This window comes from Jatropha curcas, chromosome 6 (assembly GCF_041381405.1).
Source record: "Jatropha curcas cultivar XTBG-Jc1 chromosome 6, XTBG_Jcur_1.0, whole genome shotgun sequence".
Taxonomy (NCBI): Eukaryota; Viridiplantae; Streptophyta; class Magnoliopsida; order Malpighiales; family Euphorbiaceae; genus Jatropha; species Jatropha curcas.
Genome location: NC_143156.1, coordinates 326,932 through 342,437, shown reverse-complemented (window position 1 = coordinate 342,437; position 15,506 = coordinate 326,932). Strand labels below are relative to the sequence as shown.

The window sequence follows — 15,506 nt, the reverse complement described above, 5'->3', positions numbered from 1 at the left end:
TTTTAAGAATTTTCAACAAAAAAAAAGTCATTATCTATGTGAGATCGAGATAAGTCGTGTTGTATAGCTTATTTAATAAAGAATAAACCTTTTTGACTCTTATCTTGAAATTATTATGCAAAATTAGATGTCATCCAATTCTTTTTTTCTTTTACTTTATGCCACACATGCTCTTAGTCTATTGAGCTAATTATCCTAATCTTTTTCATTGCGTGTCAAGCCACAGGCTCATAAAAGGGAAGCGCTACCAGCATAAATTTTCTTCGCTACAAAAATCACTTTTCTAATTTATTTATCAATCATATCTTGTAATTTTACGAAAATATATACATATTAAAAACTATTTTAGCTCCGCCACTGATCACCATTCTTATTTTTTCAATACATAAAGAAAAAATCATATATATATGTAACTATTTTTATATATATAAACTTTTGAAATGAGAAAAGGTGATAGAGAAAGGGTTCCACACCATGTGATGATTAAAAAGGGAGGTAAAAATAGCAGCATAAATGAGATTTAAACCACACAATTGTTAGTCTGAGACTTTTTTTTTTTTTTTTTTTTTTTTTTTTTTGTGTCTGAATTGATGAATATTGGGTTTATTATTGTCCCAACACCTGTCCTTGAAATTGACATACCCATGTGCATATTCAGTACAAACCAGTGTAGCAGGGTAAATAATGCACGTATACAGAAGCCGTAAATTTACTTTTAAATTTTATAATTTTAATTTGCTGATATTTTAAAATTTACCGATGATTCATCGTGCATTTAAATTTATAAATTTTAATAATATTCATGATTTTTTGAATTTTATTTATAAAATATCGACTATATATATAAGTAGCATGACTTTTAAAAATTAAACGTATTAAAGTAAAAATTAAGAGTGTCACAAATTTAAAATAATCAAATTTATACATTCGGCCCGTTATTAGATAACAGATAATGAATATTAGTAGCTCAAAAAATAAATGGGTATTAGACCTTTTGAATGGAAGGGAGCAATGTTTGGTTTCTAATTGAGAACCAAACGACACCGACACATTTTCAGTCGGATTGGGATAGTTTCTCTTTTACTGAAAATCTACAAGCAATATGTGATTTAACGTTTCAAGGGACAGAATGGTGCCACGTTGCATTGCTGGAGCAATTGAAGGTTCCTTCAATCAAACTAAAAGAAACAGCAGTACTGTACATAGCACCAGATAGAAATTTATCTCCTCCAATTAGATTTCAAATGCCCAAATTATTGGCTGGGGTTAAGTAGAAAGATACTTAAATTCAACCAATGTTTTATATAAATTCTGTAAGAAAATAAAATTCATTTCTAAAATTAAAATATACTTTCTCCATCCTAAAATAACAGTACTCTTTACATGGACTATAATTTTGGGATTGCAGTAATTATATTTCACAGAAGCATAGAGTACACTTTGGCTCATTGGCATGAAAAGGAACAGTCTCTGAAATGTGTAGTCAATAATTACCCTCCATAAGATGGGAGGTTATTGGTAGTTTGGTTGGATGGTTATGGAAAGGGACAACAGAGGTAATATCAAGTCTTGTCTTGTTTCCTTGTTTTTTTTACTTGTTAGCATTTTGTGTTTGGCTCCAATAAATTTGCAGCTAAAGAAATCTATGTTGGAAGATATTCTGTAGTAGAGTTCAATTATTTGTATGACTGTCAAAGATGAAATTTTTAAGTTTGAGGAGAAATTTATGCATGAGTTATAAGTTTTAGGCTAAATGGGAAATACCATTTTAGCTCCACATTATTCACGTTTTATCACATGTGTACCTTAGAATTTTGGCATATTGTATGATGTTATTTTCTCTCTTTTAACATGTGGTTAGTTTATTATATAATGTCGGCAAAATGCATGTTTATAGTCATTAATGGAGAGAGAATGGTTATTGAATCTTTTCTATTTTAATAACTCTATACAGAGTAGATTTCTTCATGCCAATGTGCACAATATTCATAATCTAAAGATGAAATGATCATGCAATTTTTATGCTAACCCTGCTTTTGATCTGATTGTCTGAAGAAACTAATAGATCACTTATGTTAACCTAAAAAAGAATATTAACTGACTTATCAAGATGTTAATTAAGCCTTTGATTAAATTATATATATAAGTAAATAAACCTGAAAGGTCTCAAGATTATATGAGCATATTGATAATTTTCACAATTAACTTGGAACAACATGCAGAAACACCATCAGTAGTTATTGTATTCTAAAATATGACTCGGTAATACCTTCCAACCGCTCTGGAAGCTCCCCTTCTTTTTAGTCCAAATTGAATCATCCTGACAACCATTAGATGTTATTTGCATCTGTAGAAGAAGCAATGCATAATCATCACAACTTACAAAGTTATCAAGATCTTCCTTTACTTCCTTTCAGGTTGATAACTGCAAGTTCTTGTTCGACGAACTCTCCTGCACAGATTGGAGGATATTTGCTGGCCAGTGGGAATTCCGCAAAGTGGCCTAAAGGCCTCAGTACAGCATCTGATGCTATGTGCGCAAAAAGCTACAAAGGAAAAGGATGATGAAACATATAAGGATAAGGTTCTCTGATGAAAGTTACTCGGTTAATATTTTAAGCATGTTTAATTAGGCTTGGGAATGGAATGAGAATGAAAATGGATTTCATCTAGATTCCAAAAATGCCGTTCCATTTTTTGTTTTTTTAGAAAATAAACTATAAGTTAACAATACATGTGAAGATTACACTTAAAATGGTTATGATTTTATTCCCATGTCGATTGAAGCATTGAAACATAAAAGTACCATAGAAATTTTTGATTTCTTGTCAAGAAAATAGAATCCCGTTCCAGAAATTACAATGAAATACAAAATAAGTGGCTAAAAAGAAGAAAGCAGTAAAGTCCTCAGGGATAATAATTCAGTCCATAATAGAGTTGGCTGCACTTACTGTTGAGGAAACTCTCCATAGGCTACGCTGTTGTTCTGATGCTAATTTAATTGCATCAATCGTTCTCTTTGTGACAACAACTTCATGCAGGCCAGCTATGCAGTCTCCTGCAGTCAACCACTCTATCTGTGGAAAAAAACACAAAGAAAAAATAATAAAAGATATTGATGATTAAACATTACGTGTTGTATATCATGGATAACTAACTCTATTAACTGGCCATGCCAGCCATCATGTACATGTTCCACAAACAAGCTACTGGATATACCTCTTCGTTGCACCTAATTGAAGCCTAATCTGCTGGCTTATTAGGTCTTAAACTGGCAAAAGAAATACAGATATCCTCATTGGTGATCAATAAAGCATCATCTATTACTGTGCTCTTACCTGCTTTCCTGTCTGAATGAGGAGACATCCTAGAGGAACCTTAACTTCAACTTTTTGCCCATTCCGTAGCCAAATATTAAGACCAGGAAATCTACTTCTGCCATGAATTGTTAGAAAGTTAAGGTCGTAATGATATCCAGCAAAGACAGTGCCTTCTTGACCATAGCAGCGAAGGTCACTTCCTGTTGGTGCAAGAAGATGTGGTCCCTGCAGATTGGGTGAAAGAAGGATATAAGAATTTAGCAATAGGAATTGGTAAGAATATAATATATGCTGTCCTTAATAACAAACAACAGAAAGAAGTGATTTGAAGAGAGAGCAAAAAACTGCAAGTGAATATAAAATCCTTGTTAGAAGACTATGCATACTAGAGTTACTTTTAGTCTTGACTAAGTAAGCTTTGTCTGTGGGAATCATGACATTATCAGGACTTTGTTCTCAGGTAAAATAGTAATGCTGGGGTATGGTAATGAGAGAGAGAGATATATATAGGACCAAGGTTTCACAAAATACTGAGCAATAAACAAATAAGTAGAAAAGAAAAGTTACTACATAATCAGAAACTTATAGGATTAGTCAACACATAACCAACATAGACATAACAAGGTAAGAAATTAACAAGGCAATACAAGTCTTTAATATAATATAGACAGCAATTGAATCAAGGAGCTTCAGTAATCTAACAAAGCAAAAGAATTTAACAAGGCACTACAAGCCTTTAATATAATATAGACAGCAATTGATAAAATACTTGTCATTGAGAGGGCCCTAGTGTGATTTATCCATCCACATTAAGAAAAGTAGAGTTAGTAAGTTGCAGAAGAGGAAAACATAGGTAGATTTGCCATTAACATTTAGGTCAATGTTCTGATTAACCAGCCACAATCAATTTTTTCAATTTTTAACATTTCTTGCTTTTAGTTACAAAGATAATCAGCAGGCATGAGGTGAAAACAGGCATAAAGATAAAATACAGACTTTGATCAATAAAAAGTTGTACCTGCTTCATAAGAGAAGTAAATGCATCCTTGGACAAACCAAAACCAATTGCAGCCATTTCAGCAACAGCCTGGAAATAGATAAATAAGTAACATTTAGTTAAGTGTTAAATAGCTAGTAAGATCAAAACAAACCACATTAGTGCCTTGCCTCTATCGCAGAGATCATTTTGTGTCCCCATGAATCCATAGTCTCTTTCCATTCTGGAAAACCTTCAGGTATTACAGGTTCTGAATTAAGTTCCTACAGATGTCAGATCAAAATTAGCAAATAGAGATTGACGGATGAAAACATTCAAAAGAGATGGATAACTCCAATACCTTAAAGCGGGTGTCCAATGGTCGAGGACCTACTCTCCACATGTATCGCCACTTGGGATCTGGTCCTCTTGGAGTGGATGGTTGGAACTCTTTGGGCATTGATTCTAATTTCTCTTGCATCTCTTTATCAACCAGGCTCCTTGGAACTTCTACTCCCTCAGGGGTCACTCCAACCTGATCTCTCCATTTGCAGCAGAAATAGTTATTCTTCTTTTCTCTCAAAATAAATAAGATACAAAGTACAATCTTATACAACATAATCATCCTTCAATCCCTTCTTTTTTTTTTTTCTCAAACAATTTTTGCATTTTCTTTGTTTCAAAACTTAATGACAGCAAGAAACATAGATGCTTCAGCACTGTTGACGTTACTCTTTTCTTTTCTTTTCCTCGTCGTTTCCAAGTATCAACTAAGACATAAACTGCTGGAAATGATAAAAGGAAAGAAGACTATGCAACAACTACACCACTTCCCATATGCTTCCCTTCTGTTCCCCTCAAAAATACCCTCCTTTTTTTTTTTTTCCTTTTCACTGTTTTAAAACAAATTAGAACAGCATTTCCACAATTTTTCAAAGTCCCCGGTCATTGGTAGTTGACACTACAAACCACTCCCATAGACTTAACGAAACGCAGATTTCAGCGAGTGAACAAAAACAGGAAGACTGATTTGATCATTGTTTTGCTTCCATCTAATTAGCATGACACTTAAATAAACATTTACTACTTTACTATGATATAGAATGATTTGAAAAAAGGAGTTAGAAGGCAAAAAAAACCCACCCAACTAAGGACAGTTTGATTACCTTGAAATACATGGGCATTGTCACGTTCAACCTTAGGAAATAAAAATTTTGCACTTTCAAACTCAAATTATTAATAAGAAAGAAAGAAACAGGGAGAGGTTAAAACTCCCCCTTTTCCTTGCATTTTCTAAATCCAAATAAATACACTAAGGAACTAAAGAAAGTTTCAACTACTCTTCCTTTCTGTTTCTCCCACTCCCCGAGCAATTAAGCAAATTTAACTCCCAGACTGGTAATGCATTGAGGTTTCTAAACACGAAACCAAACATCCGGCTAAAGACCAACAAAAGTTTCAAAGTTTCAGGTCTTCACTGCCAGCACTAAAGACAATTCCTTGACCATTGATGCAATGCACAAAACAGACAATAATGAAAAGTTGAACCTTCTAAACTTCAGAATTTAATTTTCCTCCAGTTCTTCAACTGTCTTAATAACTAAACAATGTCCTTTTCCCACATTCTCTCAGCAGCCAAACATACCTCACTAAAGCGACATTTAGCAAACGTTTCCCTCAATTCCAAACACTTGAAAAACAAAAAAGCTAAGCCATCTCTCCACACGAAATTTCAAAGCAAAAACCCAAGACGAATCACAGCCAATAAGAATCTCTAATTTCAAAAATCCATTGTTAAAAGCATTACTCAAAGAATTTTCGCATCCCAAAGAATTTTCGCATCCTCAGTACACCAAACTAGAACCAAGAAAAAAAATATACAAACTTTTCGAATCAAAAAATCCCAGCTTTACTTCTCCTTTCCCTCACTTCTTAAACAACCGAAAAAACACCAAAAACTATAAAATTACAGAATTTAAATTATACTATATATAAAATGGAACTTGTACCTGGTAATGCAATTGAGGTCTCTCTTGCATTCTTTTGAACTCTGGTGGCCTCTCGAAGTACTTCTCCATCATATCTATAAATCGATCATTATCCTCTGCTGAACATCTCGGGTCCTTTACTACTAAAGCTCCGGTTTCTCTGAGAATCCGACTCACCTCCTTACACAAATCGCCGAGCCAAGGACCGAGTTCTTCGAGTTGACCCGACAATTCCGCCGGTTCGGTACTGAGTTTATCGGCGATCTCTAAGTATCTCGTTAGATCTATCACCGGAACATCCATTGCTTGCTTTTTCTTTTTCGGATTTGAGAGAAAGAGAGTTTGTGTAAAAAGAGAAAGTTGGATAGTGGCGGGAGATGAAAGAAGCACAGGTTTATTCTTATTAAAATAGGCCGCGATGTACGTTAGCAATGGCTTAAGATTCGTGCGGAGATTCTCTTGCGTGTTTTAATATCACACGAGAAGTAATTTACTTCATATCCTAATATTTAGACACGTGGAAATGTCGAAATCCTTTATTTACTTTGTGAATTAATATTTTGTTTTATTCAATTTTTTATTTTGTTTTACATGTGTTTTCACGATCAGACAAAATTGATAATTAACGATGGAAGTTACTTATTTAGATCGGGTCCATGATATGTTTATGTTGAAATTTTGGAAGAAAGAATGGAAATGCACAAGATGATTAACAATGTTTAGCACTTCTTGTTTTGCACTTCCTTGAATTAACAAAAGAATGTACCTATTTATAGACTTACAAGTGAATCAAATAAGATCTAAAAATACTCCTAAAAATCATCAATTCTAATATGAAAATATCAAATTCTATGCAGAAAATCTGCACTAAATAAAATTGAAATCTCAACAGATTTTTCATAATATTATTTTGAATTAATCCTAACAGTTTATAGACCAAGCCAATTACAGTAAAAATTCTTTAAAAAGTATTCTGATTTTATCTTCTTTTTTTTTGCTAGTTTATAGTCAAAAATACTCTCGTCGTTTCAATAAAAAATCTTTTTCTCATTGGTTTGGTTCATGAGTAGAGTTATTAACTCAGTCTAAGTAAAATTTTTTCATTAACAATAACATCTTTTTAACCTTACATGTGAAATAGGCATAAATTTATTAAAAATTTAAAAAATTTTATTTATTAATATTTATTTTTATTTTCATTAAAATTATTACTGTGGCATAAATTTAAAAAAAAATATGAAATAAAGTTAATATTATTTTTAAATAGTGGTCCTTGTATTAATTTGTTATCTAAATAACTTGTATCTCGATTCAAATTAACATAATTTATATTTTTAATTTGATATGTTATTATAAATATAAGATCAAATATAGTTTGATTGATCTGTGGAGTAAGAGATCTCATGTTGGAGTTCTCACATATGATTTATATTAAATTATTCTTAAAATTAATCAAAACATTGGATTAAATAGAATTCTATTGGAAGATCAAATGTTGATATATTAATTTTATTTATACCCATATTTAATTGATGATAATATAGTATTTAACTACTATATTTGTTGACAAAGAAACTTTAAATATTATTTACTTTTGAAAAACAAAAAGATAACAATTTGAGAAGGATGAAAAAGAATTAAATATTATTTACTTCTAAAAGACAAATAAAAAAAAATTGAGAACAATGAAAAAGCAAAGTAAGATAAAATTTATAAGACGAAGGGAGTTTTTAAACATGTTATATTTTTTTCACATTTGATACTTACCTTATATAGTATAATATAATAAATTAAAATAAATTTTTTTTATTTTTCAATCGATAAAATTAGTAACACGTAACCTCTTTATTTATTTTTCGTACATCAATTATCCTTGTAATGTCCAATGGTTAGAGAAAACCAAAACTTATATCCATATGTAACAATGGCTAAGGCCAAAAAAAAAAAAAAAAACATAAACCGTGAAAATCAATGTTTCTTGCTTTCAATAAATCTTTTCTTGTTTTTCCACAATCCAATCAAAAGAAACCTTGTCTTATAAATAGTCTTTCGCGTAGTGCTTTGAACAATATATTTCTTCATTCTATGATTAGATCTTATACTACAATGATGGACATTCAAGATTACACCGTTCTCTTTCTTGTTTGGTTAATCTCAACCATTCTTGTTCGAGCCATTATTTTAAAAAGACGATCTAGATTTCATCTTCCTCCAAGTCCAATAGCACTTCCAGTTATAGGACACCTTCACCTCCTTCGTCCCATCCCTCACCAAGCACTTGACAAGCTATCAAAACGTTACGGTTCTTTATTTCATCTATCATTCGGTTCTGTCCCTTGTGTTGTTATATCTTCTCCTGAAATGGCAAAAGAATTCTTGAAAACTCATGAAATGTCGTTTTGCAATCGGCCATCAACGGTCGCTGTCCGGTGCTTGACTTATGGAGCATCCGATTTCAGTTTTGCTCCTTATGGACCTTATTGGAAGTTTATGAAACAAATATGCATGACAGAACTTCTTGGTGGACGTATCCTTGATCGGTTTCTTGATATTAGACATGAAGAACTAAAGAGTTTCTTGAAATTAATATTACGAAAGAGTTACGAAGGTAAAGAAGTTGATCTTGGAGAAGAGTTAATGACATTCTCAAATAATGTAATATCAAGAATGACGATGAGCAAAAGGTGCTCGACGACCGACGATGAGGCTAATGATGTAAGGAAATTGATTGAAGAGGTTGGTGTGCTTACTGGAGAATTTAATTTTCAAGATTATATTTGGTTTTGTAAGAATATTGATGTACAAGGATTTGGGAAGAGGCTTAAAAGATTACAAGTGAAATTGGATTCAATGATGGAAGGTATTTTGAAAGAACACGAAGAGGAAAGAATGAAAAAGAAGAAGAAGATCAACAATGGTGAATTGGGTGATAAAGATCATATTAAGAAAGATTTTGTTGATATACTGCTGGATATTATGGAAGATGAGAGTTCAGAAATGAGACTGTCCAGAGATAGTGTCAAAGCATTTATTTTGGTAAGACAGATCATTTCATTACCTCAATTTTCTTGTTTTGGTTCACTGATTAGAAATTATAATATTTGTTTTTTATTTTTTCATATTTCTTTAATTCTATTTGTTAAGTATTTACTTTTACAAAAATTGCAAAAAAATACATATATATATTTATGGTAAATAATTTTCTCCTGACGTGCTCCTATTCATAAATGTGATGATAGCGAAGAACGTAAATATACAACTACATAAAAGAAAATAGTCTAAAAAGATCTATCATTTTGATATTATTATGAATTTAGCTATAAATTGAATAAATGTGAAAGAGTAAAAAAAAAATAAAAGTTTGGATAGAAAAATTTTCGAAATATATGGAAGTAAAACTGAAAATTTTCAATATTTTAGAGATTTTTTTTTTAAAAAAAAAAATTGAACTAGAGAGGTTAGACTAACCTTAGCACATCCTTCTCTTTGAATATCATTCACCAAATTGGTGATAACTCGAGATCTCTCACTCTTCATATCTTTTATCTACGAGAGTTAAGAAGACCAATTAGATCACACCTGATTAACATTATTTTTATGCTCGCTATATATATAAATATAACAATAATTATATCATTTTATATGATATGTCGAATACTAAATGAAGAAAATGCATACTAAATTTCAAAAAAAATTTCACAGGAAATGTTTACAACAGGCACAGGTACATCTGCAGGTGTAATACAATGGGCAATAGCTGAACTCATAAACCATCAAAACATATTCAAGAAAGCAAGAGAAGAGATTGATTTTGTCGTTGGAAACAATAGGTTGATCGAAGAATCAGATATTCAAAATCTACCTTATCTTCAAGCCATTGTTAAAGAAACCCTAAGATTACACCCATCAGGTCCATTGTTCACAAGAGAATCAACCCAAGATTGCAACATTGGAGGCTATCACATTCCAGCTAAAACAAGACTTCTTGTTAACGTGTGGGCGATCGGAAGAGATCCTAATTATTGGGAAAATCCACTTGAGTTCGAACCAGAAAGATTCATGGACAATGAAAAGAATGGTCTGATTGATGTTAGAGGTCAAAATTACCATCTTTTGCCATTTGGTAGTGGAAGGAGAAGCTGCCCAGGAACTTCTCTGGCATTACAAGTTATTCAAACTACATTAGGGTGTCTGGTTCAATGCTTTGATTGGAAAGTTACTAATGATAATAATAATGTAGATATGAGTGAGGCTGCTGGGATCTCTCTTTTGATGGCAAATCCATTGATGTGTGTCCCAACAGCACGTTTACAGTATGAGAAAATTATATGCTAAAGCTGAAGTATGTGCAAGTTTATTGTGCTAAACCTATTGTATTTGTCACGACCCGTTTCCGTGGGCCGGACCGGCACTAGGACCTGGGTGGGCTTAAGGCCCCCAAAGCCCGTAGTAAGCCTAACTTATTTAAATCTTACATTCTATTCATAATTATGGATTCAGGCCCAATAATTTATTTCACAAATATATATCCAAAGTACAACCCACATAATAAATGTCTATACTCTATTTGATCATTTACAACCCAGTTGGAATACAATTGCGGAACTCTACCTGTACATTTACTTCATTATTTTCTCATTAACAGTCTTCTATAATTAATGTTTCAACTCCATAGGACTTTCTTCTATTACCTGAAAAAAAATAAGTAGGCAGGGGTGAGCGCCAAACTCAATGAGTAGGGTTAGATAACCCTCTCACCCCACACAATCACACAGATGCTAAAATATTTTTATCTGATCACCGATTTAGTATATGATCATGCAGTTTATCACACAAATGGCAATACAACAGCAATCACAATTATTATCACCTTCATATAATCACATCACGTGGAAATTAGTCAGTGGCGTCACCTAAACCCCCGACGAGCCGTCCTCTCAAACAGCCCATCCTCTCAAACGTGTGCACCCGGGGAGCCAATCCCCCATATCTGGCCGACCGGTCTAATCCTCACTTGACCAGTCCTCTCAGTAATTTATTTTACATTCTCTCTTTTCTTTTCCATATCATCCATATCATATCATCAGGTGCACACGGGGGCGCCGATCTCCCATTTACCCGGCCGACGGTCCAAATTTCACAATTTCATCATAATCAGGATCCATATTTTATCGACCGTCCTCACAAACCCATGGTGACCCACTTCATCCCAATTCCACACAAACAAAGCACAGTATAATAACAGCACAAATAATCAAACAATTTTTAATATCAACAACTAGTGCATCACAGTATGATAATTCAACAAAATAATGCATGATAACATTTAGCCGTGAATGCATGAATGCAGGCGGATGATACTAGTTATCTAACACTACTCACAGTTCTTTATTGTCCTTTAAAAGGACTGCCTTTTTAGCCACATGCTTCCAGCTTTTGTCCTCGCATTTTTTAATTTTTATAATCCTCTAAAATAAACAAGAAAATTCTAAGTAAGAATTCTAATTCGGAAAATTATATTTCACATTCGTTTATTAGTTTTGATTACCAGTCATTTAATTCACTTATTAAATTAAACTATATATTTATTCTAATTTATCAACTTTAAATAAAAGGTTAAGTAATATTTTATAATAATACTAATAAGAATACTAATATTAATAATAATAATAGTATTAATAAGAATAATATGATTGATAATATAATATTACTAACAATAATAATTTAATTCGTACTATCTATTAGAGTTCTAAAAATAATCTAATTCCTACCGAAATTTCGGCAGCATCTCCCCTAAAAGTTGGACTATCCTCCTGTTAAAATATCAACAATTTATCAAATATTCAATCCATACGGCCCATCCGTCGGGCAATTAATCAAACAACATTTTCCCATCCTCCTTCAATCTCAACATCACCACACAATCCAAATTATACATTACAATAACATTATATTTAAACTACCTTAATTAAATCAATACTAAAATTATAAAACTGTTAACTACTCACAATTATCAAATTAAATTAACCAAATTACTTAACTACAAATAATAAAATTAATTTAATTAACTAGCATTACTAACATTAACTTAACTAAACTAATTGACTACAAGTAATAAAATTAATTTCATTAACTAATATTTCTAAATTAATTAACTTCAAATAATAAAATTAATTTAATTAACTAATATTACCAACATTAACTAAATCGACTAAAATTATTAAAATTAATCTAACTAAACTAAATCAATTAACTAAATAAATTAACTAAATAAATTCAAGAACCCTAACTTAACTAAATAAATTACCTACAAACAATTAATTTCATTCTCTAAAACTAAATTATACCTAATATATTGTTGCCGGAATTCGATTAACCGGAAATGGGGCTGGTGGCCGGAGGTCGACTGGCGGTGTGGAGAGAGGCGGCGAGGGCTGGGCGGCGCGCAGTGGATCTGCTGTTTCTCGCCAGTCACACAGAGATAGACGCAGGGAAGAAGGAAGGAGAAGAAAAGAAAAGAAAAGAAAAGAAAAGAAAGAAAGAAAGAAGAAAAGGAAGAAAGGAGGAGGAGGTGGTGGTGCGGTGGTGGGCTGGAGGTGGCGCAGAAATGGTGGGTGAGAAATGAAGGTGCAGCGCTGGATATAAAAAAAAAAAAAAAGAATTTTCTAGATGGTTTGGGTCGAACCAATTCGGTTCGATTCGATTCGGCCCAAATCATCGATTTTTAACTGGTTTTCAGCTTTTTCAATCGGTTTTCGATCCGGTTTCTCACAGTATTCGCACTAAAATATTAATATTAATTTCCAGGCTGTTGATTCATTAAATTTAATTGGAAAATCTTTGAAAATAAAAATTCGGGTTGTTTCAGTCTTCCCCCCTAAAAAAAAAATTCGTCCTCGAATTTTAAAAGTAACAATAGACTAGGATGCAATAGTTGTTTACGATAATGGTGGTTGTGCTTCTCACATAATGGTGCAACTGCTAAAAGTTATTTCATTCACAATCAGGAGAATACTTATTCATTCCAATGTTTAGATATCCACCTTACCATAGTTAATTTAAATTTGAATCGTACTATATCTCCAAGTCGTCAACTCAAGTCAAATATTCATAACCCCAAGCACAGATTCGACACTAATATTCACTTTTACATGTAAGAATTTAAATCCCTTATAACTTCTGCTCAAGTAAGAGTTATTAATCTCATTAGCTATTATAGGCAATAATCATTGCTCAATAAGACGCTCATACACAAACCAAGTATTAAGTCTTCTAATACAAGAATCCACGTATTCAAATTTACTACTATCCCAATTTAGAATCCTTATTTCAAAATTCAAAACCTACATGCTAACTCATCCATTTATCAACTCAACCATTTTCCAACTAAAGATAGATACACAATCTCTTTTCAAATCCTACTAATGAGAATCCCATAAAAAAAACAAGTAGTGCCTTTTGCTCTAACTAAGTAAGAGATTAAGAATGTTAACCCATAATTCAACTCCTGTTTAGACGATGTCCTTTGTCTTAATCCCATGAATGCCTATGAATATTCAGATAATAATATCATTGGTTTATTCATTTTCTCCAAGTCTATCTTAATGTCTATCATCTGTAAAATTTATACCTAACACGACCGAGGAATATCCTCAACCTCAATTATGTTATCTCTATATTCTTTACTCCAAATAAGGTTAATACCTCATTGAATCCTTCAACATCGGAGTTACAATGTACCAATCCTCAATGGACCTAATTAATTAAGTATTCCCTTAAACCACAAGATATGTCGCAAGCTGCCATTTATAACACAATTATATTCATTCAATCATAATTGCTACCAATTACTAAGAAATTCGGAATAGGTTTACATTGACTCTGAATTATATTTCAATAATTCTCACCTTAATTAGTACCTCAATCATTCCATGGGTAATTTAAACTAATAATTTATCTAATTGACACACATGAGTTGGCGTTCCAATATAATTAAAATGTAATCTTAACCATCTCGTTACCCATCCAATAATCTTATAGTTTATGTTTTCAATCCTCGAATACTTATGTGTATCCTCCTTACTAAATTTGTTAAAATTAGTCCAAATCCACTTATTTATTCTTATACAAATCTCAATATTCCAAATGAATAGTAAAATTAAAACTTAATTAGTTCATTGACGTATAAAATACTCTAGATACCTTTCTGTTCCCTAGAGGCATAATTATATCTCCCTTTCTCCATCCAATAAACTAAGTAACTTACAAAAATGCACTAAGTAATAGGAATTTCTTATTCTAACTACTTTGCATCAAGACATTACATTTATTCATATTCATCGCCACCTCAAGCTGAACCTCATGATTCTTCATCAACTCTTATTCCCAGTTATTACTATTAATAACACTCATCACTTGTACATAATACATTTATAAGCTCATTATATGGATTCGATTCATATAACTCATAAAACTATATCCTAACTAGACGCTGTCAAATGACAGAAGTCAAAAAAATTTCTTACTCTCAAGTAGAAAGTCTATCTTTTTTTTTTCCTGAATATAAGTACTTAGTTCTTTTCCTCATCGGGATTACAATCCTTGAATCATTTATCTATTTGTTTATCACCAGACATTTAATAGCTTCCTACATTTGATCTCTTTTTAGATTCTAAATTTACTATTTATGAACCACTAAATTCTCGAAACTCACCTCGCAAGACCCGATTAACTCAACTCAAAAGTTTGGTCATAACATTATCAATTATTTGTTTAATATTCTAGTAGAATTATCACCGACAGTGATAATTATTTTAAACCTCAAAGCCATTTTCCTACCTTCAATAATATACATGTTCCATCATTCTACCATTAATAATATTTCACTTCTTTTTGTCTAGCTACATATTCTTAACTACTTATTCTAAAGCATATTTTTAACTTTCAAAATTTTTTTTTTTTTTTTTTAATTATTTTAATAACAATGACCCAAATTTATCAAACTCCAAATAATAATTATCCTCATTTAAATCATACTAATTTATACTCATCACGTTTCTATAATTGATTCTTCTTAATATCCATACAATAACAGGACTAGATCCATCCTTACTTATCTAATTCAGTAGTACTATATCAATTCAATAATTGGACAATTATCTCTCCATGTCCGATGTCATTCATCAATACACTTAATCATCATAGCCCACTATTTACATAACA

The 15,506-nt window shown here is 31.8% G+C and overlaps 2 protein-coding genes and 1 long non-coding RNA gene across 4 annotated transcripts; 1 reads left to right on the top strand and 2 right to left on the bottom strand.

The window, feature by feature from the left end:
• Positions 1-2,111: 2,111 nt before the first annotated feature.
• Positions 2,112-6,676, bottom strand: LOC105628669 (uncharacterized). Of its 2 annotated transcripts, XM_012210127.4 has the most exons (8): positions 6,306-6,676; positions 4,658-4,831; positions 4,488-4,580; positions 4,339-4,407; positions 3,339-3,545; positions 2,952-3,077; positions 2,384-2,546; positions 2,112-2,320 (listed from the first exon to the last, which is right to left on the bottom strand). In XM_012210127.4, exons 1-7 carry the CDS (start codon positions 6,585-6,587, stop codon positions 2,391-2,393), a joined length of 1,107 nt encoding a protein of 368 aa, XP_012065517.1. In that variant the 5' UTR covers positions 6,588-6,676; the 3' UTR covers positions 2,112-2,320; positions 2,384-2,390. The 2 variants fall into 2 exon arrangements, with proteins under 2 accessions (XP_012065517.1, XP_012065516.1); XM_012210126.4 differs by having other exon boundaries at positions 2,112-2,546; positions 6,306-6,675.
• A 1,714-nt stretch (positions 6,677-8,390) lies between these two features.
• On the top strand, positions 8,391-10,626 carry LOC105628790 (cytochrome P450 93A3). Its single transcript, XM_012210276.4, has 2 exons — positions 8,391-9,320; positions 9,987-10,626. The coding sequence occupies exons 1-2, from the start codon at positions 8,391-8,393 to the stop codon at positions 10,617-10,619; spliced, it is 1,563 nt and encodes a 520-aa protein (XP_012065666.3). The 3' UTR covers positions 10,620-10,626.
• Positions 10,627-10,760: 134 nt separating this feature from the next.
• LOC149495173 (uncharacterized) lies at positions 10,761-12,941 on the bottom strand. The gene is made up of 3 exons (XR_016321123.1): positions 12,632-12,941; positions 11,667-11,752; positions 10,761-10,975 (listed from the first exon to the last, which is right to left on the bottom strand). It is a non-coding gene; the product is annotated as an uncharacterized LOC149495173 (long non-coding RNA).
• Positions 12,942-15,506: the final 2,565 nt, after the last annotated feature.